Source organism: Macrotis lagotis, chromosome 7 (assembly GCF_037893015.1).
Source record: "Macrotis lagotis isolate mMagLag1 chromosome 7, bilby.v1.9.chrom.fasta, whole genome shotgun sequence".
Classification (NCBI taxonomy): domain Eukaryota; kingdom Metazoa; phylum Chordata; class Mammalia; order Peramelemorphia; family Peramelidae; genus Macrotis; species Macrotis lagotis.
In genome coordinates, this window is record NC_133664.1 from 57,489,980 (window position 1) to 57,516,021 (window position 26,042).

The 26,042-nt window shown below is 34.5% G+C and overlaps 1 protein-coding gene across 1 annotated transcript in view; it reads left to right on the top strand.

Moving 5' to 3' along the window:
- MALRD1 (MAM and LDL receptor class A domain containing 1) overlaps positions 1 to 26,042 on the top strand; it is an 879,021-nt gene that overhangs the window by 64,282 nt on the left and 788,697 nt on the right. Inside the window, exons 8-9 of the mRNA XM_074195229.1 lie at positions 15,938 to 16,057; positions 19,366 to 19,512. Of these exons, the coding sequence (XP_074051330.1) occupies positions 15,938 to 16,057; positions 19,366 to 19,512 (267 nt within the window). The remainder of the gene's footprint in view (positions 1 to 15,937; positions 16,058 to 19,365; positions 19,513 to 26,042) is intronic.

Sequence of the window (26,042 nt, forward strand, 5' to 3'; positions counted from 1 at the left end):
TCCAGATAGATTTTAATGTATGTTTTTAGTTTTATAAAATATTTTTGGTAGTTTGATTGGGATGGAAATGAATAAATAAATTAATTTAGATAAATTTGTTGTTTTTACTATACTGACTCAACCTGCTCATGAGCAATTAATATTTTTTTAATTGCTTAAATTTCTGCCTTTATGTGAAAGTTATTTTATAATTGTGTTCATCTAGTTCCTGGGTTTTCCTTGGCAGGTAGATTCCCAAATACTTTATATAAATCTAGCATTATTTTGTATAATTTAATTTTAAATAAAGGATTTTCTTCTTTCTCTTGCTGCTAGACTTTTTCAATGATGTATAGACATGCTGAGGATTTCTTTGATTTTATTTTATATCCACATATCTAATTTTGCTAAAATTGTTAATTGTTTTAACTAATTTTTAACTTGACTCTCTAGGATTCTCTAATTTTTCCATCATATCATCTGCTAAGAGTGATAATTTTGTTTCCTCATTGCCTGTTCTAAGTCCTTCATTTTTTTTGTTTTATTGCTATCAGTAGCATTTCTAGTATAATGTTGGATAATGGTAATGGTAATGCACATACTTGCTTCACTCCTGATCCCAATGGGAGGGTTTCTAGCTTATCTCCATTTCATATAATGCTTCCTGAAGGAAGGTTGTCTATCTGTACAATATCTAAAACTATATTATAAAGCAGTAATTCTCAAAGTTATTTGGTATTGGAAAAGAATTAGTGATGGATCAGTGGAATAGGTTAGGTTCACAAGACAAAGTAGTTGGTAACTATACTCTAGCTTCTGGGATAAGAACCAACTATTTGACAAAAACTGAAAAAACTGGAAAATAGTATGACAGAAACTAGGCATCAATCATCATCTCACACCTCATACAAAGACGAGATTGAAATGGATAGATGAGGTAGACATAAAGGATGATACCATAACCCAATTAAAAGAGCAAGAAATTTACCTGTTAGATCAGTGGTGAGAAGAAGAATTTATGACCAAAGAAGAGAAATGCAAAATGAATCCTTTTAATTAGATTCATTTGAAAAGGTTTTGCACAAAAAATACCAATTCAACCAAGAAGAAAGTTGGAAAACAATTTTATAGCTAGTGTTTCTAATAAAAGCCTCATTTCTAAAATATGTAGCGATCTGAGTCAATTTATAAGAATATAAGTCAATTTCCCTATTGATAAATGGTCCAAGGATGCTAAAAGCAATTTTCAGATGAAGAATTAAAGAAATGTAAATTAAAAGATGTACTACCTTACATCTATCAGATTAGCAAATCTGACAAAAATGGGAAATGATAAATGTTGGAGGGGATGCCAGAAAATTGGGACTAATGCATTGTTGGTAGAGTTGTAAGATGATTCAAACATTCTGGAGAGCAATTTGGACCTATGCCCAAATGGCAATAAAACTATGCATACCTTTTGATCCAGCAATACCACTACTACGTCTGTGTCCCCAAAAGATTACACAGATGTACAAGAATATTGAGAGAATCTCTTCTTGTGGTAACAAGAAAAAGGAAATTTAAAGGATGCCCATCTATTGAGGAATGACTGAACAAAATGTGATATGTGAATGTAATGGAATATTATTGTTCTATAAGAGATGATGGTTCAGAAAAGCAGATTTCAGAAAAATTGGGAAAAACTTACATGAACTGATGCTGAATATAGTTAGCAGAACTTCACTTTTAACAGGAACATTTTATGATGATCAACTATGATAGTCTTAGCTCTTTCCAGCAAAACAGAAATCAAAGACAATTCTAAAAGACTTATAATGGAAAATGTCATTCAGAGAAAGAACTATGGAATCTGAATATAGGTCAAAGTATACTATTTTCACTTTCTTAAATTTTTTTTTGTTTTTTGTCCTCTCGTTTTTCCCTTTTTGTTCTGGTTCTTCTTTCACAGTGTGACTAATTTGGAAATATGTGTAATAGGATTGTTCATTTTGACATATATCAGATTACTTTCTTCACAAGGTGGAAGGGAGAAAACTTTACAAACCTGAATGTTGAAAATTATCATCACATACAGTTAGAAAAATAAATGGATACCATAATTTTTAAAAATACTATGCTTACTGATTGTTTTAGATAAACACTTCTATCATTTTAAGAAAATTTCTATTTATATCCAAGCTTTTAATTGTTTTATTCCTATGTTTTTGTTCTTCCAAGTTTTGGTATCAGTTTCATATTTGTGTCATAAAAGCAATTTGGTAGAACTCCTTTGTATATTTTTCCAAATAGCTTATATTGTTTTAGAATTGATTATTTTTTAAATGGTAGAATTCACTTGTGAATCACCTTAACTGCTTTCTTATCTTTTTGGTTTTTGTTTTGGTTAGATTTATGTAGTTTGGAGGGGAGTAAAGGTACCCCACCAGTATAGTTTTATTCTCTATTTCCTTTAAGAATTTGGATGCTATACTTCATATTACAGAGATAGTACTCTGTCTAATTATATTAATGTCCTTAGTTCTGTAGGCCCTTTATCATATGTTTTTTACCAGTCTGAAGATATTATCTAAACCATAACTTGAAAAATACCTCTGATCTTCAGTTTAGTGCTCTTTCTACGTCACTCCTGTTATCTCTCTAAAACTACAATATTTGCATCTTTGAGTTGCACAAACTCTTTCTCTTCCTTGTTTAATATGTTCTTTTCAAACAAACTTATTATGAGCAAAAGGCAAATAAATTATCCTCATTTTACTTCAGTTAACCTGTAGATACACATAATATGCCCAACAGCAAATGTTTAATGTTACAATGATCTGAAAGGACTATCTTTAGTGATTAAAGTTCAGAATGGAGAAATAAGATAAACTAATTTCCTTATCCAAATTAAAGGTTACATATTGAAGTGAAATTGAAGGAGTTTGACTAATTTTTTATTTTACACTCATCAAACAATAAATAAAGTGGAAATTTGAAGATATGCAGTAGAAGAGAAAGTTGGCAGGGTAGAAATAAGAGATTGGTTAAACACTGAAGATGCCATGGTTATCCACTGCATCCTGAGCCATCACCAATCTTCTTGACTTTTGCCACTGGATCTCAATGACTGGAAGAGTAAGACCAATGACATCATCCAACTCTGTGTCACTTAAACCCAATGTATCCATGAATCAAAATATGTCACCCATATCATTTTACTGACATAAAGTCCTATAGTGATAGGCAAGTGATGAAGCAACAGTTATGGATAAACTGGGAACTGTAGTCACAATACTCTACATAGGTATCCCTCATCATAGGGTTGTTTTCTCACTGGATTGAAGTAGCAGTGGGATTTGTCAGTTCCTTAGGTATGAGACATTTTTTGAAGGATCCTCTTGCTCACCTCCTGGTTTGAGAAAAGAGTTAGAAAAGTTGTCTTAAAAATTGTCCACTTCATCCATCCCTAGTTTGTTAACTATTGCATGAACTATGAACAATATCTTTTTTCAAAGATGATTCCACTCAATTTCAGTATATGAAATGTGTGCATGCTTATGGACAGCATAAATTCCAGTATACCTTAAAAATGAATAACTCTTGTTAAAAGAGAACTCAGCAAGTATAGCATCCAAATAACAATCCTGTGTGAAACAAGCCTAACAAATTAAGGCTAACTTATCAGGGTCAGAGTAGAATATACATTTTTTTCTGGAGTGATTGCAGTGAAGTGAAACTGGTATATGTTTTTCAATCAAAACTAATCTAGTCAACAAATTTGTATGCCTTATCAAAAGGAGTAAACAACAGAATAATGATGATGATATAATTTACAGTGGCAGGTAAGTCACCATCAATAGTATGTATTTTCCCACCTGATGAAGACCCTGGTGAATTCAATGAAAGAGGAAAAGTTTATAATTCTGGAAAAATCTTATAATTATACAATGAAGAGAGAGGCACAGACTGTCAGCCATTGCAGAGAGTGCTTGGGAAGAGGAATCAGAAATAGTGGAAGAACGGTCAGTTACTACTGAAGACTTGTGCAGTTCATGACTTTTACATCATCATTTACCTAATCACAATAAAACTTCATGGATGAAACTTTGCAGGAAACTTTGACATTTAATAGGCTATATGATTGTAAGGAGAAGAGACAGACAGGGTGTGAGAGATGAAGACAATGTGTGGTATAGAGTACTGGATGGAAGAGAGACTTATCCTCTTCAAACTAAATATTCCCATTCAACAAAAGCAGTTGCTTCAAAACAAAATAATTACCAGAAGACTTAATATTAATAGATTAGAGCACTTCTTTGAGTGAGAGCAGTTTGTTGTCAACTCAAAGCAAAAACTAAGGCAACATAATGGTTGACAACAGTGGAGCAGAAAAGGAGTGGGCAGTTTTCAAAGATTTGGTGTTTAGCACTGCATTTACTTATTTGGGTCAGAATTCAGAAACTGCTTAATGAAAAACAAGAAATACACAGGTTTTACCACCAGGATGGTTCTTCTGTCTCAAAGATGATAATGTTTGACTTTATCAAAAATAAAGTACAAGTGAAGCAGAGAGAGAGAGAGAGAGAGAGAGAGAGAGAGAGAGAGAGAGAATGAATTCTTGACTCATTAAGAAGACAGATAACATTCAGTTTTACACTGATAGTAACAATCCAGAGTGCTTAAAATTATTTCAAAGGCTATTTATGGGCCAAAAGATCCATGGTACACCTTAACTACTCAGTGCTGATGGAACCACATTGAGGTGACAGGGCCACGGTCCTGAAGATATGGGTTGAGTGTTTTCAGCAGTATGTTTTCAACATACAATGATGTATCCATTCATCATATATTTAAAATTAAAGTCAATCCTTCTCTAGTCAAATTTCCAAGTGAAGAGGAGGCTTTTAATGCAATCAAGCTCCTCTCATGTAGCAAAGTGCCTGATGATGATTCTGCTCCAACTGAGCTCAGAAAGGCAGAGGGTCCACTCCTTATACAAAAGCTGACTTAAATATTCCAGATCATACAGCAGGAGGCAATTATCTCACAGGAGTTCAAAGATAACAACATTGTCCATCTCTGTATAAAAGTACAGGAAACATATTGTCCTTTAAAATAACAGAGGTCTCTGTCTCTTAGTCATTGCTACAACATTCTTGCCAGAATCTTTAATAGGCTGATTTTTCCATTGGAAGATAATAATTTATCTAAGAGCCAGTGTAGCTTTAGAAAGGGTTGAAGAATTGTCACTATGATGTTTACTGCCCAATAACTCCAGGAGAAATGCCAGGAGCAATGCAGAGGTCTATTCATGGCATTCATACATCTGAACAAAGCCTTTGATACTGTTGGTTGTGGAAAATTATTTCAGAATTTCAGAAATTCAGACTGCCCAGTAGTATTGTGCATCAATTTCATGATAGGATGCTCACACAGGTTCTGGATAATGAAAAATCCTTTGGCACTTTCCCAGTCACCAATGGAATGAAGCAAATTTGTGTGCCTGTTTCCATCGTTTTTAGAATGATGCTTTCATCAGTCTGCCAGATGTCTTCAATGAGGATGAAAATGGCATCAAGGTCAACTGTTGTATGATGGTAAAATTATTTAACTTGAACAGCCTACAAGCCAAGTCTAAAATGGAGGGAAAGTTGATCCATGATTTACTTTTGTCCTCAGTATGTATTCTTTGCTACCTGTGTTAATTTTTCCTTGGCAACTAATAAAAAGAAAACACAGGATCTCCACCCACCAGCACCATGCCATCTACTCATGGAACCATCAGTTACAAAAAATGGAAAAATTTTAAATACTGTGGATAAGTTCATTTTTCCTGGCCAAATAATTTCCAGGGATGTACACAAAGAATATGAGGTTGACACATGCTTTTCCAGAGCTAGTTTAGTATTTGGGAAACTCTGAAGGTCCACAGAGCCATTGTGCTGACATCATTTCTGTATACCTATGAAACCTAGATAGTCTACCAGTTCCATGCCAGGAAGCTGAATCACTTCTATTTGAATTGTCTTTGGAAGATTATGAAAGATGCCTGGCAAGATAAGATACTAGACATTGAAGTCTTTTCTTGAGTTAAACTGCCAAGAATTCGAACCCTACTACAAAGAATTTAACTCTAATGGGCTGCTTGAATACAAACTGTATGTTTTCCTAAAAGACTATTTTTCAGGTAACTCAAACAAGGCAAGTGCTCACATGGAAGTCATTGGAGGAAATACAAGGATACTCTCAAGATCTGTCTAAAGAATTTTGGAATCAATTCAGTGATGTTGAATGGCATTGGACCATTGAGCATGGTGTGTCTGTATCAAAGAAGAGGCTGTGCTCTGTGAGCAAAGCATAATTTCTGTAGCTCAAAAGAAACATTTCATGTTCAAATTTAAAGACATCTCTTCTCCAAATATTCATATAGATTATTTGTGACTAACATGGTCAAAGTCATCTGAGTTCATATTGCTCAGAACTGTCATAGTAGGAGAAACTTTATCTTGACTCCAAGCTAGTGAAGTCTTTTTGGTTCTCTTCAAGAACAAAGGTTGATGGCAATAAAAACAGAAGAGAAAAACCAAAGACATTAGGTCTCATGTATCATTTGCTTTCTTTTAAGGCATATCAACTTTATTTTGTATTTTCTTTGTATTAGTTGCCAGGGAAAAATTAGCACAAGTAGCAAAGAATCCAAAGAATCCAGAACAAAAGAAAATCATGGATCAACTCTCGCTCCATTTTAGACTTGGCTTCTAGGCTGTTCAAGTTAAATAATTTTACCACCATACAAGTTGATATGACTTACAAAAATGCATACAAGGGGTGGCTAGGTGGTGCAGTGGATAAATTACCGACCCTGGAGTCAGGAGTACTTGGTTTCAAATCCAGTCTCAGACACTTAATAATTACCTAGCTGTGTGGCCTTGGGCAAGCCACTTAACCCCATTTGCCTTGCAAAATCCTAAAAAAAAATGCATGCAAGATAACTTTCAAACTTGTTTGCTTGTCTTGTCTTCTTTTTAGCTTATCCTTCTGTTATTTCTTTCCATTAAAAAAGTACCTCATCATATTTTGTTTATCTTCAGGTCATGTGAAAAGGAACTATAAAAAACTACTTGCCTTTGTGTATTGATCTGTTTTCTGAAAATCGTTATTATTTTTATAAGTCCCTATCTTATTTCCCCTTGATTATATATTCTGATCAACAGTGATTGATGAATATACCTTAATTAAAAAGCTTTTTAAATAGTGAAACAAAGTATAGGATCTTTATCCCAAAGATAAGAAGACTGGAGACTGGCAGACAGGATAGCAGCTTTCTCTAAATTATCTGAAGGACTTTCATGTTGAAGAAACTTGTTTTGTTTTGCCCCAGACAGAACTAGAAGCAATGGTTGGAAGTTGTAAAATGTTAAATTTGAGTTCTTTTGTATAGGAAAAAATTCCTGACTTTCAGAGCTATCCCCAAAGTGAAGTGGACCACCTCAGGAGATAGTGGTGTTTCTCAATGAAAAATTTCAAGTAAAGACTGGATGACCACTTACTGGGTTTGCTCTTTGTGGGGATGGCAGTCTTGTTCACTCACAGCTTTGACCAGATGGTATGTGAAGAGTCTTCCAACTCATGAGGTTCTGTGATGTGCTTTAGTTATGAGCTTCAAAAGGAAAACCTCAGTTGGCTGGTCAGAATGCATTATTTTGGCACTGCTTGAAAAGGAAGTTTAGGAAATTTAAACTTTTGACAGCTGGAGATAGGTACTCCACAAACTATTTTTCTTATTGAGCTTTTTAGTTTGAATATAAAAACATGCCGTGTAATTTTACTTGCAAATACTTCAAAATATATGATATTTATTTCTTCAAATGCAGGGATTGAAGATGACTAATTTTTCTATTTCATCATTATTGCAAAGGCAGGCTTCTAGAGCCCTGGAATCTGGGCTCTGATTAAAAAAAATTAAATGTGTTATACTTGGTTTAGGATTTTTTTTTTTTATCAAAAATGAACGTGAAAATCTGTTCTTCCCTGAAGCCATGCATTATGTTGTTAGCTGAGTAAAATTAATCAGAGTCATGCTGTTGCTTTGTTATACCAAAATCTGGTGCTTTCAAAATGAGCTGTACTTGAACTAGTGTCCCCATCTATCAATTAATCCTTGGAAAGATCACATTTAAAATTACAATGCTTGTTAGGAGATATTAATTAAGATGCCATTTTTTTCAAGATTGAGCATAATCCACTTTTATAAACTTTAAGTAGAACTATTGCAATCAGTAAATAAACAATTATTAAGTGTCTATTCCTTGCCAGGTACTGTTCTATTTAATGGCAATGCAACCAAAGATAAGAGACAATCTCTGATCTGAAGGAGCTCACAGTGTAATGGGGAAGATAACATACAAACAAAAATGCATAAAAAGGATAAATTGAAGATAAGAGAGGGAGAACATTATAATTAATATACAGCAGGAAAGCCTTCATGTAGAAGATGAGATTTAAAGGAATTTTAATTTAAATACGTTAGTATCAAGTAATTCCCAGAAGTCAGCCAAAGGGATGAGTAATTATATTTATCAAACAAAAGCTAATTGAGTGGTTACTACCTGGCAAGCACTATGCTAAGACTTTCAACTCTATGGAAAAATAAAACTCTTCAGAGTTGTAGGACATATGTTTAAATTGTGGGAATTTCATTCTTTATGGCATATTAGGATAGGGTAGAAAAGGAATTTGATACCCAAACATCCAGAAATATAAAGTTCCCAGACAGGCAAAGTGAAGTTTAAAAAGGCAGTGACTTGCCCAGGGTCACAGTTGCCCTCAAGCCATTTTATGTAAACTGCCTGCCTCCTAGGCAAATGCCCATCCAGATTCTCTAAGAAGCTGTTGGATATGAAATGAAAGGAAGATGTTAAGAAGTGGGACCCCAATGAGTGAATGGGCACACCACAGGATACTGGACATTTCATAATCAAAGTATAAACTTAAATGAAGAAGTTATTATGATAAAAATAGAATGTAGAAGTCTTTCTTTTAAAAATTATTCAAGGTATTGAATTCTAACTTCTATCCTTCTCTCTCTCTCTCCATGGTAAACAATCAGATATAGTTATGTATTACTATGTATAATGTTATATATAACATTTCCATATTAGTCATTTGTATAACATGACTCAAAAATTAACCAAAGAGTGAAAATAGTATATTTCATTCTGTATTTGAACAATATCAATTATTTCTCTGGAGGCGGATAGTATGCTTTGTCATTTGTCATTTAGAGTTGTCTTGGGTTATTTTACTGTTGAGAATAGCTAAGTTATTCATAATTCTTCAGTAAACAATGTTACTATTAATTGTGTTCCACATTCTCCTGTTTCTATTCTCTTCATTATGCTTAATTTAGTGTAAGTCTTTATAGGTTTTTATGAAATTATCCTGTTTGTCATTTCTCATAGCAGATCAATACTCCAAGTCATTTCAATAATGATTTTATATAGATTGTATTTCTAAAGGAATAATTTTTTAAAAAGTTTTTTAGCAGTGAGTCCTTTATCTTTCTTCTATTAAAGGAAAGCAGCATCAAGTAGGGACTAGAGTGCTGGTCTTGGAGACAGATGACCTTCCTAACTCTGTGATTATCCTGGGCAAATCACTTTATTTTTCTGAAATTCAATTTCCTCATCTGTAAAATTAAGGCTTAGACTCACTGATCTTTAAGTCCTTCCCAGCTCCAAATCTATGATATGATGAAAAAGGACACAGCTATCTCTTATTCATTTGAAAAAAAAAATCTTGACAATGAGGAGGTTAATGCTCTATAGTTGATTATTTTTCCTATTAAGTTTAGATAAACAAGCACTAATATGATATTATACTTGTTTTAATATTTTTATATTACTATTAATTTTAACTGGCATTTAATAATGAATTTCAATTAGGAGAGCAGTTCATTGCATGTACTATTAAATAGTTTCTGGAGTCCTTGAACTTCTGGAAGCAGAGTTGAATCTTAGTTCATAAGATCACATGATGGGAGACCATGTAGTCTTTTTATGTCTTCACACCATAATATCCATTAGTGTGTTGGTAAATGCTTAACAATTATCCCTTTTCAAAAATATATGCACAAAATTTAAGTTTAAGTAGCATTATTAACATTTTTCTTTATTATCATCAAAACAATAAATCACGCCCCAATTTGTACTATTTGTTCATTTTTTGAAAAATTTTATTTATTTTGAATTTTACAATTTTCCCCCAATATTGCTTCCCTCCCCCCACCCCCACAGAAAATAGTATGTTAGTCTTTACATTGTTTCCATGGTCCATTTTAAGGGAAAAACACTCAAGTTGAAAAGTTAGTATTTAACTCTCCTGTCTTAGTTTGAGCTAACTCCCACATAATACTGAAACTGATCAAAATAAGGCAAAATGATATTTTGGATCAGTTATATTTTTCTTTTTAACCTGGTAAAGAAGCATATTCTATCACTTTGTAACAAAGCAGTAATACTAAAACATGATCTCTGTGAATATTTTCTTTTAACTGATATTTTATTTTTCCAAATACATGTTAAGAAGATTTTTCAACATTTTTCCATATGCATATGTATATTTTTAAGTTACAAAATTTCCTTTCACCATCCCTTCCCATCCCCTCCCATCCCCATGCCCATCCCCATCCCCATCCCCATCCCCTCAGTGGTGAACAGTCAGGTTAATATTGCACATACAGATTTGTGTATGTTTATGGATTAGTCATTTTCATTATGAGGAATTAGAATTAAGGGAAAGAAATACAAAATAGATATTTTTAAAAAGTGAATGTAATGTTCATCAGATTCTGAAGGATTTTTTTTTCTTCCTCTGGATGGGGATAACATTGTCTATAGCCAGCCTAAAACGGTTGTCCTAGCTCTCTGAACTGCTGAGAGTTGCTGCTTCCATCAATGTTGATCATATCACAATGTTGTTGTGTACAATGTTCTCTTGGTTTTATTTCCTCCACTCAGCATCAGATCCTGTAATTCATTCAGTGCTTCTCTAGAGTCCAACCATTTATGGCTTCTTATAGAACAATAATATTCCAGAGTATTCATGTACCAGATATCTGTGAATCTTGAGGGACAAACAAAAGCTTATCTTCTTAATTTTGCTTTTATAACAAAAGACAGTCCTATATTGATTGATTTTATATCTCTTTATGATTATGCTCTTATGATCCTTCACTTTGATCAGTTATTCCGGTCTACCCTTTGCTTTTAGAGGACTGTTGAGTCTCCACAGATAACATCTTGCAACATCTAACAGTTTGCTAAAAGGCAACACATTTACTGGGACATAGTATAATGGAAAGGAAACTGAATAGTGAGTCCTGAGGACTTGGATTCAAATTCTAGGTCATTACTTACTATGTCAATGACCAAGGGCTCTTCTGGGTATCACAAATTTTATTCTACCCCAGAGCTCTTATTTTTCAAATATAAGCTTCTTGAGAGTATGAATTATTTTTTTTGTATTTATATCCATAGAACCTAGCACCCTATTTAGTGCATAGTTGACTCTTAATAAATGCTTATTAATTGATTAATATTGAAAATATTTCCTTAAAAGAAGCAATGGTTTCTGGGTGGGCAAATAAATTATTTGTGGGTTAATTGATATATATATATATATATATTTATATATGTATATATAGTAAAGAATGATCATTTATTATGCAAATATAATCTGCTAAGAGCTAGGAATATATGGAAAGACAAGTGGACCTTGTCCCCAAGGAACACACCTTCCAATTGGGGAAAGAAAATGCCAAAACTATGTGCATACCAGATTAAAAAACAATGTTAATAAAAGATTGTGTTGGAAGGAAAGACCAGGAAAGGCCTCTTGCAAGAACTGGGATTCCATCTCAGGAAGTAGGAAAAACCAGGAGGAGGGGGTGAGGAAGAAGAACATTCTAGTCCTGGGAGATAAACAGTAAAAAAAAGCACATATTCAGTAGATAGTGGACTATGGACAAAGAACAGTGAGAAGTTTCACTGGATTAAAGACTATATAGTATTAGAAACCTAAAAAGATCATCAGGAACTAAGGGGAAAAACCTAAAAGAATATCTTTACATTTTATACTGCATATAATAGAGAACTAGTGGGGTTTTATTAAATAGGAAAGCATGGCTATTGTTCATCTCTTGCTTTAGGAAGATCACTTTGGTAGATGAGGAGAACATGGATTAAAATGTGATGTGAAATTTGATCAACTAGAAGGTTCTTGCATTAGTTTTGAGGTGAGTTGATGAGAGCTTTAACATGGTGCTAGGAATGTAAGTGTACAGAAGGACATATATACAGGAGAGAAGAATACAAATGACAGGTTTGAGTGGGTATCAATCATGACTCCAAGGCTATAAGGTCAGATGACTGAGAGGATGCTTGTACCACTTGTATAGTAAAACAGAAGTTGGAAAGAGTGGAAGAATTTGGGAGGGGGGGGCATCATGTAGAGAATTTGGACAATTTGCATTTGAGATATCCAAAAGGCAGTTGGTGTTGAAAGACTAGAACTCTGGAGAAAATTCAAGATGAATTTGTAGATGTAAGAGTCATTTATATGGATAGGCAGCTTCGGTGAGATCACCAAATAGAGAGTAAGAAGAAAAAAGGATTTCATGTACACTCTTGGGAGACAAAAGTAGTGACTATGGACATAGATGATGATCCAACAAAGGTGATATAGAAGGAGGGACCATATAGGGAAAAAAGATTCAAGAGAGAAGACTAAAAGTATAGAGAGCAGAGAGTATTCAAGAGAAGAACAGATCAACAATGTCAAAGCCTGATAAAAGGTTAAGAAATAGGACGCAGAAAAAGTCATTAGATTTATCAATTAAGAGGTAATAAAATAGTTTTATTTGAATGATGAGATTGAAAGATTTCATGGCATCTTAATTAAGTGAGAACAGAAAGTGGAGGCAGAGAGGATAGAAGGCTTTCTCAAGTTTAACCAAAAAAAAAAAAGAGCAGAGATATGGGATAACAGTGTAGATGATCAGATGAAGTGAGGCTAGTTTGTTTTTGGAAGGGGAGTTTTAAGATACATTTGTAGATACCAGAAAAGAAACCAATAGTCAGCAAATGAGGGAAGATGTGAGAGACAGGATGATAGAAGGAGAAATATACTGGAGAAGATGATGTAGAAATGCCATGATGATGGTGGCAGCTGTGGCAATAGAACAAGCTCCCAAATGATCATATATCAGGCCATTGTAACATAGGGTTCTGAGATTTGAGCCTTGGGTTGTGAACCTATCTGGACTTTTGGCCAGGTTCATACTACCTGTTTGAGTAAGATAAGATTTTCAATGTGGCCATGTTCCCGGAACTGCAGTCATAAAGTCTGATATGTTGGCATTGCCTCAGGTTAGTCATGGCTCACAAATGGAGGATTTTTAGAAGCTGCACAGGAATTTTCCATAACAGCTCTTGGTGAAAAGTCAGAAAAACAATCAGAAGTTTGGTCAGGTGTTCACAATCCTTTGTGGTATTAGAGTCTCTTTGAATCTTTTCTGTATCTTTTTAAGAAGTAGGGAGAGGAAATAGCTTTGTCTTCTTCTTTTAGAATATAAGCTCTTTACCATCAGAGGTGGTTTTATTTATTCCTCCTTTCAAAAGAAAGTGAATCCTTGAAATTTTGTGACACTCATATATGGACCTCTAGTCTTTGTTCTTCAGATTGAAGCCTGTTCTGTCTGAAGGGACCATACTGTTCTAGCAGCTCACCAATGCTAAAGTGCCCTTCCCATTTGCTTCATGCCAATTTACACAACTTCCATTTTTAATTCCATATAATTTGTGCTTCACTATTTTTATTTACAGTAATTTCCATCTTTTGACTTGTATGAGCAGTGACAAATTAGAGAGATAAAGTGCACTGTTCTATTGAACTATGGCCAATGCTTAATTATGTAGCTCTAGGGGACAGCAGATTTGTAGCTGTTATATAAAGCTACGAAAATGATGGGTTTAATTGTTTCATAGTAATTGTTATTGTACAATTTTCGGATCATTTATTGCCAGCCCTCCCTCAACTACATATGCTATTTTATTTCTAGTGGATCTTACATTCCAAAGGATTTGCATATTCATAGTCTGCAAACTCCCATTAGAAGAAACTAGATTATGTATGCATCCATAATTCATTTTCATAACCAATTACTTTAGCTTTTATCACAAACATATAAACAGATAAATAGACCTTCTCTATTCAGCCATAGATGCCTGAAATCATCCTTAAAACTCTTGATCTATATTGGGTTTTACTAAGCTTTAAAACACTTACAATAAGTTTTCAAATGATGGATTCTTATTTCAGTTCCAGAGTTAGACTGGAGGTCAAGCCAAGTAACTGAACCTTGTGAGTCTTCAAGGGGACCAGTTTTTAAATAAAGAGTTGTATCAACTGGGGCCACTTCTGTTCCTAGCACAAGTGCAGATTTCTTGGTCTCTGAGATTTACTAGTGGAAACTCTCAGAACTTTATAGAACTCAATTTCTTGTTCTAGATGGAGATACAGTAGGATAGAAGTAATAGTGAGAGAACATCCAAAAGCCATCCATTCTCTTGGTTTCATGATATAATCAAGTTTGGTCACAAAGAAAGGAAATGATCCTGTGGGTGGCACGACTAAAAGTGGCCTGTGATTTATGGTGTTTGCTGTTACTGATAATGCTTCTTTCTTTTTCTGGAGAAGGCAAGTATGAAAGCATTGAGTCTGTATTAGGGAATACAGATAATTTAGGGAATATTGGAGATGACAAGGCTGAACTTGTATTCAAGGAAAAAAGGAGATCTTATATAATAAGATGCAGATTGGAAAAACAGGTCACAACAATGTAGTGAAGAGTAAAATAGTATCAAAAATGTCATATTTGGAGTCATAAATCCTTTGATTACAGGGTCAATCTGTATGTGCGATTTTATTCAAGACACTCGACCTCTCTTGGCCTCTAATTCAGTCATGGAGTCAGTGTTTGAGGTCATCTATTAACCCTGTCTATGGGAAGGTTACTTAGCTTCTCTGGGATTCAGTTTCTTTATGTGCAAATTGAAGATGTTTAATTTGATAGCCTCTGGCATTCTTTAGGGCTCAGAGTGTTCATTTTGCAGTTCTAGGAAATGTAAAACTAGGAACCTGGACCAATGAATCTCCCAGACTTTGTCTGCATCAAAATTCTCTTCTCCGTTAGGGTTAATTTTAGGTGATTACTCCAATAGTCATAACTTAGAGAGTATACCATTAAAGAGAAAAAAATAAATACCAAAATTATGAACATTATTTCTCTTTAGTCAGGTAGAGAAATGGCCACCCACTCAGAAAGAGCTCTCTCCCTCTTGTCTTCTCTATCAACTATTTTTATAGATTAGTCACAATAATATTAATTTAGTTTAGACCACAGATGGAATTGTTTTCAGATAGTTATTATAATCAGCTTGAGCCAGAGGGTGGAATGTTTCTGGGGAAATTGGTGACAAAGTGAATCATAGTATTACAGAGCTGGACCTAGAACAATTTTGTAGCTTATCTAGTCTAATCCATTTGCTTCATATTTGAGGAAATTGATCCCCAAAGACATTAAATGCTTTGCCTAAAGTCACACAGTGGTTGAATTTGGATTTGAACATGGGTCCTCAGATTCCAACATTCTTTCCATTACTCCATTTGGTTCTTCTAAATTCACCCCCCCCATATACATGTTACAGTGTGGACTCTGGGTTCCTCTAGGTATTCTTTTCTTGGCCTGGCTAAGAGATTTGCTTAAAAAAATGGATATTGAGCAGTATTGAGGTAAAGATATTTTACTGGACAAGTAGACAACATTTTTATTAGAGAAAAGTAAAATCTTTCTTCCCAAATACTTTAGCCTTTGATGATAATAATCACATTTCATTTCTTGCTAATCTTTTAACAGGTGAAATCTTACCATATCAAGAAAGATCGAATACCTGTGATTGGACAAACCAGTCAGATACAAGTCTGTGCCTTTATGAAAATGGTTTTGACCATGAATCTGCAAATGAAAAATCCTGTTGTAAGTGGCAAAATGGGGTGACTGCCTGAGTCCCTCTTTATTTGGATAGTTGGATAATTATTGTTTTGCTGGGGGGAGTGGCATGTCATAAAATTCAAGGTACACCAATGATGCTAATTAGTTAACATCTCTTTTACCTTAAAATGGCAACATTGAAGATTATTTCTATTTAGATAGAGATAGCTTACTAAATAGTGGTGACTCAAGGTGTTGCCATATTTTTCAGAGAAAAGATCTCATTAAAGCTATCTTGAATTAATATAAAAATCAATAGTGAACATAATGGGAAATTAATGATTGTTGGATTAGACTCTTAAAATTCACAGTTTCATTAAAATGAAATCATTTATGGTTGCCATGAGCATTGTTAGTGTTGTAAAGGGTAACCTTGAAATCTCAATGACCTAGATTCAATTTCTATTTCTGATATATTCTATGTGACCCTGAGCAAGTCATTTTATTTCTCAAAGACCAGGAAATTATTTAAGCCTGGGATTCTTTTTTTTCTTTTAGTTTTTTTTGCAAGGCAGATGGGGTTAAGTGGCTTGCTCAAGGCCACACAGTTAGGTAATTATTAAGTATCTGAGACCCCATTTGAACTCAGGTACTCCTGACTCCAGGGCCAGTGCTCTGTCCACTACATCACCTAGCTGCCCCAAGACTGGGATTCTTAATCTGTTTTCTTGGGATTCTTAATCTAATTTAATTCTTAAAATATTTTCAATATAATTATTTAATTTGAATTCTAGATGCTTTATTTTATGCATTAAAATGTATTATTCTGAAGTGTCTCTTGGTATTACACATTGCCAAGGGGGCTGTGGCATAAACATGGTTATAAACCCAAGTTGCATATTTTATTAGAGAAAACAGGGGAAGATTACTTTACCAATGAAATTATATATCAAGGTGCCTCCACCAACCTACAAAATACACAGAAATATGCAGCTAGTCTATATCCCTGAAGCAAAGTAATATGACGTCATTTAATCAATAGCAAAATTGAAGTTGAGACTTGGTAGCCTTTGCCATGATCTGTAGGGAAAGCTTGTAAGGTAGGCTTGTACTTTTTTCCCTTTTCTTCCTTTTAAGGTAGTAGAGTAGAGAAGGATAGCAGAATTTTAATTGGGATTTAGGAGAAAAGGGACATCTCTAGTCTAGACTGGCTGATTAAAAATCTCTTTACCCTCCTTGTTTCTCCTATGTCCCCTACACTCTTAACCTTCTCTCTACCTTATTTCTTGACCATAAATTGAAATAAGACTGACCCAGAACCTTGGGGTAAGCCCCAGGTGACTAATAGAAGAGAAGAGTAATTATTCTTAATTATTTTCTGGGTATTAAGCTCTGGGAAAAAAAGAGAAGGCATTGTCGATCCTCTTCATTTCCACCATCCTCTTGCCTGTGCTTTGTCTTTGGAGCTTAGTTATTATTTTGCCCTAATTTGTTTGCTGTAGTCTCCACTTTCTTACGGTCAGTCCTATTTTATTCCCCTCACCCCAAGGTTCTCAGCCACACAGGATATGGAAGTACTATTTTTTCTCTACTATCTATTTCTCCCTAATTTCAAGGTTCTAATTATTAATATAGGGAAAAGAATAAGCCTTTATATAACACTAGACACCGCGGTCAGTGCTTTTTACAAATATTATGTCATGTGATATTATCCTGATTCATTTAACAATGTAATATAGGGTTTGTTTATGCAAAGGAATATTTTCTTTCAAGATATAGCCAGAACAAACTGGCATTTTTCCTAACATTTTGGGATATAATTCTTCCTTTTCAGTCTCCTGGGCGGGGAATGGGAGGTGATTAGCTCACAATTTAGCTTGGTTACTGTCTAATTTTGGTTCCACCAACTTCAAGACCATAACCTTTATCATAGCTTGACTTTGTTGGGCTGGTCTCCTGTCTAATGATAGTTACTCTTTATTCCTAGAGACTTCAGGGCTGCATTGACTCTAACACTTGACATATTCTTGGACTCCCTTTATATTGGAGAGACTCACTACCTAAATCTTGAAGGAGAAAGAATGAAGGCAGGCATGCAGGCAGGCAATGACGTTTTTCTTTAGGGTTTGTGATATGATAAACATTATGTTAAATGCTGAGGATGCAAATAAACATAAAGAAAAAAGAACAAAAGAAAGCCCCTGCCATTATGAAGCTTAGATTCTAGTAGGGTAAGGCAACCTACAAAAGAGAGTTGAAAAAAGTGAGAGAATAATAAGACGTAACCCAGAAGAGTAAGGAGGTTGGAGTATGGAGTATGGAATCTGGAGATTCAGAAGCATGGGAAGGAGGGGAATAAAGTTTAGTTGGCATAGACTCCTTCCCTACATGGAGGATCCAGAAGGAATTCATTAATGTGAGAAAGAGTACTAAATGAAGAGTGAGAAGGCCCAAGGGATTGAGGGACATTCTAGGTCCATGGGAGAAAGGGGGTAATTTGGTTTGAGGGATTGGAGAAGGAATTCTAAACTCATTCCTCTTATGGATGATGAGTGAAGATTCACTTTACTTCCTTTGAGAAGAATGTATTAAAAGCCCCTAACCCATGGTGACTCAGACCTTTTGAAGAAGCTGATAGTTTGGGCTATTCAGTCAATAGAAAAATATTCTTCCCAATTAAGTGATATACTGAAGAATGTCTGAGCCTGGTCTTTCAGTTTCCCAAAAAATACTTCTTGAGGACCTTTCACAGGGATAACACTGCCTTAGACTAGAAATGTAAGTCCTTCTTACACCCACCCTGGCTATCACTTAGCTGTGTAGGATTGCTGATTCTTGTGTTCATATAGCTTCTTCTTCTCTATCACCTACCTTATTGTCCTCTGTTACTCTTATCCCTAGTTATCATCCTTCACTCTTCACAGAGTTTGAGAGACCTTTGATAGATACAGTAGAGATTTGTTAATTTATAAAAAAGTGAATTTACTTGGAAGGCAGGTATCTAGAGGGATTGCTCCCTCCCTTTCTAGAACTTTCCCTTCTATTCTTGTCCCTCCTCCTGGTCCTCAGGTTAAGGCATCTCAGAACCTAGGAACATGGGAGGGAAGATGTCCTACTTAGGATGATGACAGTCTACAGTCATGGGAGAGGTAAGGGAAGGAGGTCCAGCAGAGAAGCCAGAAAGCATGACCCCATGTTGTCACAGGCAGTTACCTAAATAAAAATAAATTCCTTAAAAGAATTCTAAGTAAATCAGACACAAAATAGGTTAATAAAGTTGAATCAATGAGAAAATTAAGTCTAGGATTTTTATTGCTCTCTCATGAAATGCAGAGCTTCTTTTTCCTCCATAGCATGTCAGTTTTGTGGATTTGAGACTGATTTGTGTGGATGGACTTCTGCAACATCTAGTAAGGAACTATCCTGGGTGCGTACAAAAGCAAGAGAGAAACTGGGGCTTAAACCACCCCCTCCAAAGGATCACAGTGCTGATACTGAAGGTAAGGAAACAAAGGATACTAACTGTTTTGTGTTAATCTTCAGAATCTCTTTTCATTGCATGAGAATTAGAAAATGCCATTGGGTGCTTTGATGGAAATGCTATATGTTAAATAGTATGTGATTGGATACCATAGCTACGGCAGGAACACTATAAGGGTCTGCAAGGACCCTTCTTCCATGGATATATGTGAAAAATCATCTAAGCCAATGGTGTCAGATTCAAATAGAAATGAATCTCTGCTGCTCACATATTAAGAAAACTGTGAATTAGCATTGTCTCTGTTGAATATTTATTTATATTGTATATTTATAACTTCCAATTGCAATTTAATCTGAGTTCTAGCTCAAAGAGAGCAAGTTTGTCACTTCTTTACCACCCCTTTATTTTATTTTTTACTTTTTCAATTGTTACTTTATTCTATTTTCCCATTACACACTCTGAAAGCTTTTCAACATTCATACTCTTGCATATGCATATTTTAAGTTATATAATTTTCTTCTATCTTCCTTTCCCACCCCCTTCCCTCTGTGGTGAACAGCCAGATGAATATTATACATAACACATTTGCATTTAACAGACTAGTCATTTTTGGTATGAGGAATTAGGATTAAGGGAAAAGAAAGAAAAAAGCCATAGAAATTAAAAAAAAAGCAAATGGTGTTCATTCAGAATCTGTTTTTTTTTTTGTTTTTGGTTTGATTTTCTTCCTCTGGATGGGGATAGAGTTGGTTTCCCAGGATTCTCCTAGCTCTCTGAAGTGCTGAGAGGAGCTACATCAGTCAAGGTTGAACAACTCACTATGTTGTTGCTCATGTTATACCACCACTTCTTAGCCTTCTTGGGGAGCCAAAGAATCTTGAGGAGATTGGTGATAGATTTCAAGGGTTCTGTATCTTTGGATGGAGGAAAATTACATATTTATCTTCCCACCTTCCAGTTGGAATTGAGTCTTTTTGTCAATTATTAACAACATATTTTTGAAAAGTTGTGTATAGGTTTTCCCAGTCTGTTGAAGGGACTCAATGATATAAAAGCCCTTGCTCTAACTGTGTGAATGGTTTTGGTTTGTGGCATTTATGACTTGTGGACAACCTTCTAATGATATACTTCTCTGAACTAGGCTAGTTTAGATAAGAGTTACTAAATCCATCTTAGAATTTATACTTGACATACTTCCAGATTTTTAGGTCAATTTCAAATAATTAGAGAAATCATTCAAAAAGAAGAGATGATGATAACCTTGGGGAAATGAGGGGAAATGTCATTAAAGAGTTACAGTCTGAGTTTGATTTTGTGTAAAGAGAAGAACTGAAATAGAAATGAGGAGGAAATGAATTAAAATGTGTTGAATAGCTGTACAAAATTCTAGAAGGAGAGGAGTGCATAACAAGATCAGGGAAGAGCTGCTGGTCCAGTTTGGATAGAATGTAGACTATAAAAAGTGCAGGGGAAATAGTATGAAGTAGGTTAGATCTCTATTGAGGTTAGATCCAGATTGAGGAGGACCTTAAATATCAGGCTAAGAAGTTTTAGTTCAATCATGGAGATAGGAAAATTTCATTGAAGATGATGACAGCTAATGTTACTAGTTTTATTATGATTCTCAATTAATCAACCAAAAACATTTTGTCTACTTCATTCCTATGCCAGGTACCAGAGATAAAAATATGAAGAGTCAAGCAAGGAATGTAGACTCAGTGCTATCATTTTAAACCTGGGCAATCAAATAAGATGAGCAAAACATTTATATTTTTATGTCTTAACTGAAATGTATTCAGTATCAGACCATATTGTTATTGACAATGATAGTAGCATACCACTCGATTTGGACCTGGCTATCTCTGCACACTGTGTGCCATTTGTGGAAGTGGTCATTTTACCCAAGAAGGTGAAATCAGGAAGAGAGACTGAGTTAGACGTCACCCATAGTGAAGACATTTGTGCTAGAAAAAATATGATTTTAAAGTCATACAGGGATCGATTTTCAAGGTCTCTCCCTCAAAAAAGGGGAAGGAATTCCAAAAGAATGAAAATAGATGGTACTTTTTCAATAAGTAAAAAAAAAAGACACTGGGATCTTTACAGACCTCTATGCCTACTTTCTCATATCTCTAAAAATCTAAACTCCTCTCTCTCTCTCTTTTTTACACACACACACATACACAAACACACACACACATATATCAAGGTTATCTTGAATGAAATCCTCAGTAGGTAATTGTTAGGCTTCCCAATGATTTTCTGTTGTGAACATGTTTCCACTATTGCATCATACCTAAGAAGTATAGGAAATTCAAGCCTTGATTTTCTTAGAGAGCTAAAAAAATATTATATATATATAATATATACATATATATAAAGATATACTACTAAAATTCTCTAATATTTTAGCATATATGTGTGTGTATAGATATGTATCTATGTACATGTCCATGTGCATATTTGTTAAAATCATAGAGAATTTTTACTGGCATGCCAATTACATAACACAAGCAATTATTGTGATATATTTTCATTTTTCAACAATATTGTTAAGAGGCTTACTCAGCGCATCTGATCTTTCCTAGATGAAGACAGAATGAGTTGGATCTCCCACCTTTCTTTACATATCTGTTGAGAATTGAATTTTATGTCATTTATAAGTGTTCCATTATTCTCTTTTTGTTGTATTTTTAAAATTTTATTGCTTTTAAGAATGGCTATCACTACACAGAAATATGCAAAAGTTGAGGTGCTTAAAGAGCACATTTCAGTGACCCTTAGGGACATTGCAGGAGCTGTTAGTGTGGAGAAGCCTATCATTTTAAGGATCCTTCAAGTCTCAAGTCTCAAAGGAAACAAGATCAGCCATACTGAAGCACAGAGGAAAGTACAATTGAGAACATATAAATAATGTCAAGATCCAACAAAACATTTCTGCAAAACAGCTGTATTTTTCCTTTAAAAACAAGCAGAATGCCTTCATCAGTTTAAAGGGTTGTGTTTCTTTAACAGAAAATCTTGGTTTTCTTGAAGATAGAAGATCACAAGGAAAACAGGTTAAGAAATATGGCTAATAAACATTTTAGTGAAATACAAGATACTTGTCACAGGCAAGACATTAAAATTACTGAAGTACCAAAGACAAGTAAAAGGACAATTTTCTTGATAGAAATTAAGTTTTCAGTAATAATTGTGCAACCATTTGATCAGAAGAAAACGCCAGGTTGTTCTTATCATCATTCTCAGTCTCTCTTTTTCAGTCTTATTGCTCTGCTACTAACATATTTCTTATCACATTTATCCAGGTTAGCTTCTTATTACTTTCTCCATATATTGATACTCTATTGAATCAGTCTGCCAGGCAACATGTTTATATTAAGCATTTGACACAGTGTTTGTCATATAGAATTTCAAAATTCTGATTCCCTAAATAGCTCCTTTCTTTTATATTTTCTAAAAATATCTTTTCTAAACCTTTATCTGTGTCTTTCTGTCTATTGGTCTATCCTTCTATCTATGTCTCTAGGCCCTGTGATTTTATGGGCTACAAGGGAACACAGGTATTTTACCAGTACAGAGTCCAAATAGAAAAGTTTCTTATCAATGGTTAGATCTTGCGAGTGCTTCTTATTTTTGTGGAATACATTGAACTTACCAAGCACTGAACCTCACAATACTATAAAGACTCCTCAGTTAAACTTAATACTCATTAATACTCTATCCTAAGTGAGAGATCTGAAGAACTGAAACATGTTTTTTTGATATCTTTGTATTTGAAAGTATATCATTTTTGTATGTCAAAATACTAGTATTTCAATATACTTGATTTTCTTTGTAATACATATCTATTTATTTGATGCATTGAAAGATGTTGTTCTGAGAAGGGGTCCATAAACTTCACCAGACTGCCAAAAGGTTCCATCATGGTAAAACATTTAAGGATTCCTGTAAAAAAGTCATCTTGGATGTTTGAGTCGACACTTTATAAAGGATTTAATGAAGAGATACAGAAAAGAATCAATCTCAGAGGAGCACATGGTTTGACTCTGCCCTAAAGGGGGAGGCATCTGGATTGATTGAGGCATAAATCAGAGAAGTGCAGAAATCTAGAAGCAGACGAGATCATACTTTCCAGCATATGCCTGAGAAAGAATCTGTGACAGCAGGTCTGACAAGCAGTGGGTTCCAGACCTCAAGTGATAAGGCACCATGACACCTGAAAGTAGCCCATTCAACTTCTAGGCAGTTTTAGTTGTTAGTAAGTCTTCCTTCATTTCAAGATGAACTTTACCTCCTTGCAATGTCTTAGTTCTGCCTCCTGGGGGTCAAGGATGTAAGAATACAGATGTATCGATCTCTGCAAGAAGCCAGAATACACTGCTCCTCACTGAAACATCAATAGTGTCTTTTACTCTGTGATTACTAGGAGATCACATGTCAGAAAAAGAGTCACTACTCTTCAGAGTGATGCTTTTATGCTTGTCTGATGTGGGGAAAGAGATTTTTCATTAAAATGTTTTTCTGTGTTTTATGGTTTTTTTTAAATAAAGGAAATGAACAGAGCATCTTTATTAAAGGAAAAATATTAAAGCCTTTTATTGAGTTCGAGTCTTCTAAATTATATTAACCTATCTCATTTTTTAAATGTCCATTTGAAGAAAACTCTGAATGTTTTCAAAATAAAAGGAAATATGGGGAAGATTGAACTAATTTTCATACTAGTTTCTAATAGAGATTAATTGGATTTAACTTCTGCTTTTTAATGTACTTTCTCCTACTATAAATTTGGAGAAAAGACCAAATAAATTATAAAATCATCAGGAAATGAGAATTTTTCCCCATAATGTGCCTTATCTGTCTCAGAAAAATATAAGTTAAAAAGGTGAGAACATTATACAAAACAACATAGGGAGAAGACCATAAATTCTTATGTATTACCCAAGGCAGGAGATGCTATAAAGTCGCCTATTTTAAAAATTTATTCAAATTTATTTTAATTTTATACGTTTCTTCTACCTGTAATTTTTATAGCATGTTGTCCTAGCAATAGAGTGCCAGGCTTGGAGTAAGATTCATCTTCCTGAATTAAAATATGACCACAAACACTTACTGTGTGACTCTGAGCAAGTTACTTAACCCTACTTGCCTCAGTTTCCTCATCTGTAAAATGAACTTGAAAGAAAAATGACAAATTACTTTAATATCCTTACCAATAAAAAACCCCCAAATTAGATCACCAAGAGTTGGAGATGAGTGAACAACAAAACCTCTTACATATCTCTTCCTTCTTAATACTTTCTTCACTCATATGTGACATTTTTCACTTGTATCTTTTCTTGTTTTAGAGGATACATTATATAAAATATAGATTACTGAATTTGAAGCTAGAAAGACTTGAGTTCAAAAGTTGCTCTTGATGTCATATAACTGTGTGATCGTGAGTAAGTTGGTTAACCTTTCTGAGTCTCAGTTTATGCATTTGTAAGATGGTTCTATTATTCTTGGAGTGTCTCTTTCACAAGCAGAATTGTAATGAGGATTAAAGGAAATAAAGATAGCATATTATTGACAATCTGAATGTCCCTTCACAGTCCTCTTCTTTGAGTCTTCTTTCTCATCGGAGTTTAGTACGATATCTTTTATAAACTAGATGCTTAATAAATGTTTGTTGTTTGATTTTATACTCATCTATTCATCTGGCTTCTATAATCAATCATATGAGAGCTATCCCTCCAACCCTGAATGCCCAAACTTCTTAAAACCCTAGTTGTATTCTGCAACTGCCTGCTGGGTATCTCTACTTGAATGTCCCATTAGCACTGTGAATTTTCTCAGAGCTAACTTTTCTAATTTCCTCTTCCCTTTGACCTCCTCTCCGCAATTTTTCCTCTCCCTTGTCAATCACATTTTTTTCCATCTGCCAAATTCTATGGATTCTACATCTATAATTTTTTTCTGCCTCTTCCCCTTATTTAGTTTTACCAGCTACCAACTTAGTTTACATTCTTATTTCATCCTAATTAGTCACCAGGCTTCATTTTCTCCATTTTCCAAGTGGCAACACAGGGGCCAAAATCATCTTCCTAAGGCAAAGGTCTGGCTGTGATTTGTCCCTCCTCAAATATTGTTGATAAAATATCCCCTTTATCATAGTGTTTAAGATCAACACCCCCAGCTATCATGCCACAATCTGATTTTCAGACTTATTTTCATCGTGTTCCCTTCAAACATTCTCTGTGCTCTTAAATGACACTATTTGCTGTAGTCTTATCTCATCCTGCCTTCTTCAGTTTATGTGCAATGGGATGACATTTTCTGAACTTGGAATGAAATCTTTCTTCAATTCTTGCCTATTTAGATCACTCATTCTTCCTTCAAGGTCTAATTTAGCAATTACCTTTCCCATGAAACTTTTCTTGGATTTGCCTCCTGGAAACAATCTGTTCTTGCCCATGACATTCTTTTTAAATTTTATTTTTTTGGAAGGCAAATGGGGTTAAGTGGCTTGCCCAAGGCCACACAGCTAGGTAATTATTAAGTGTCTGA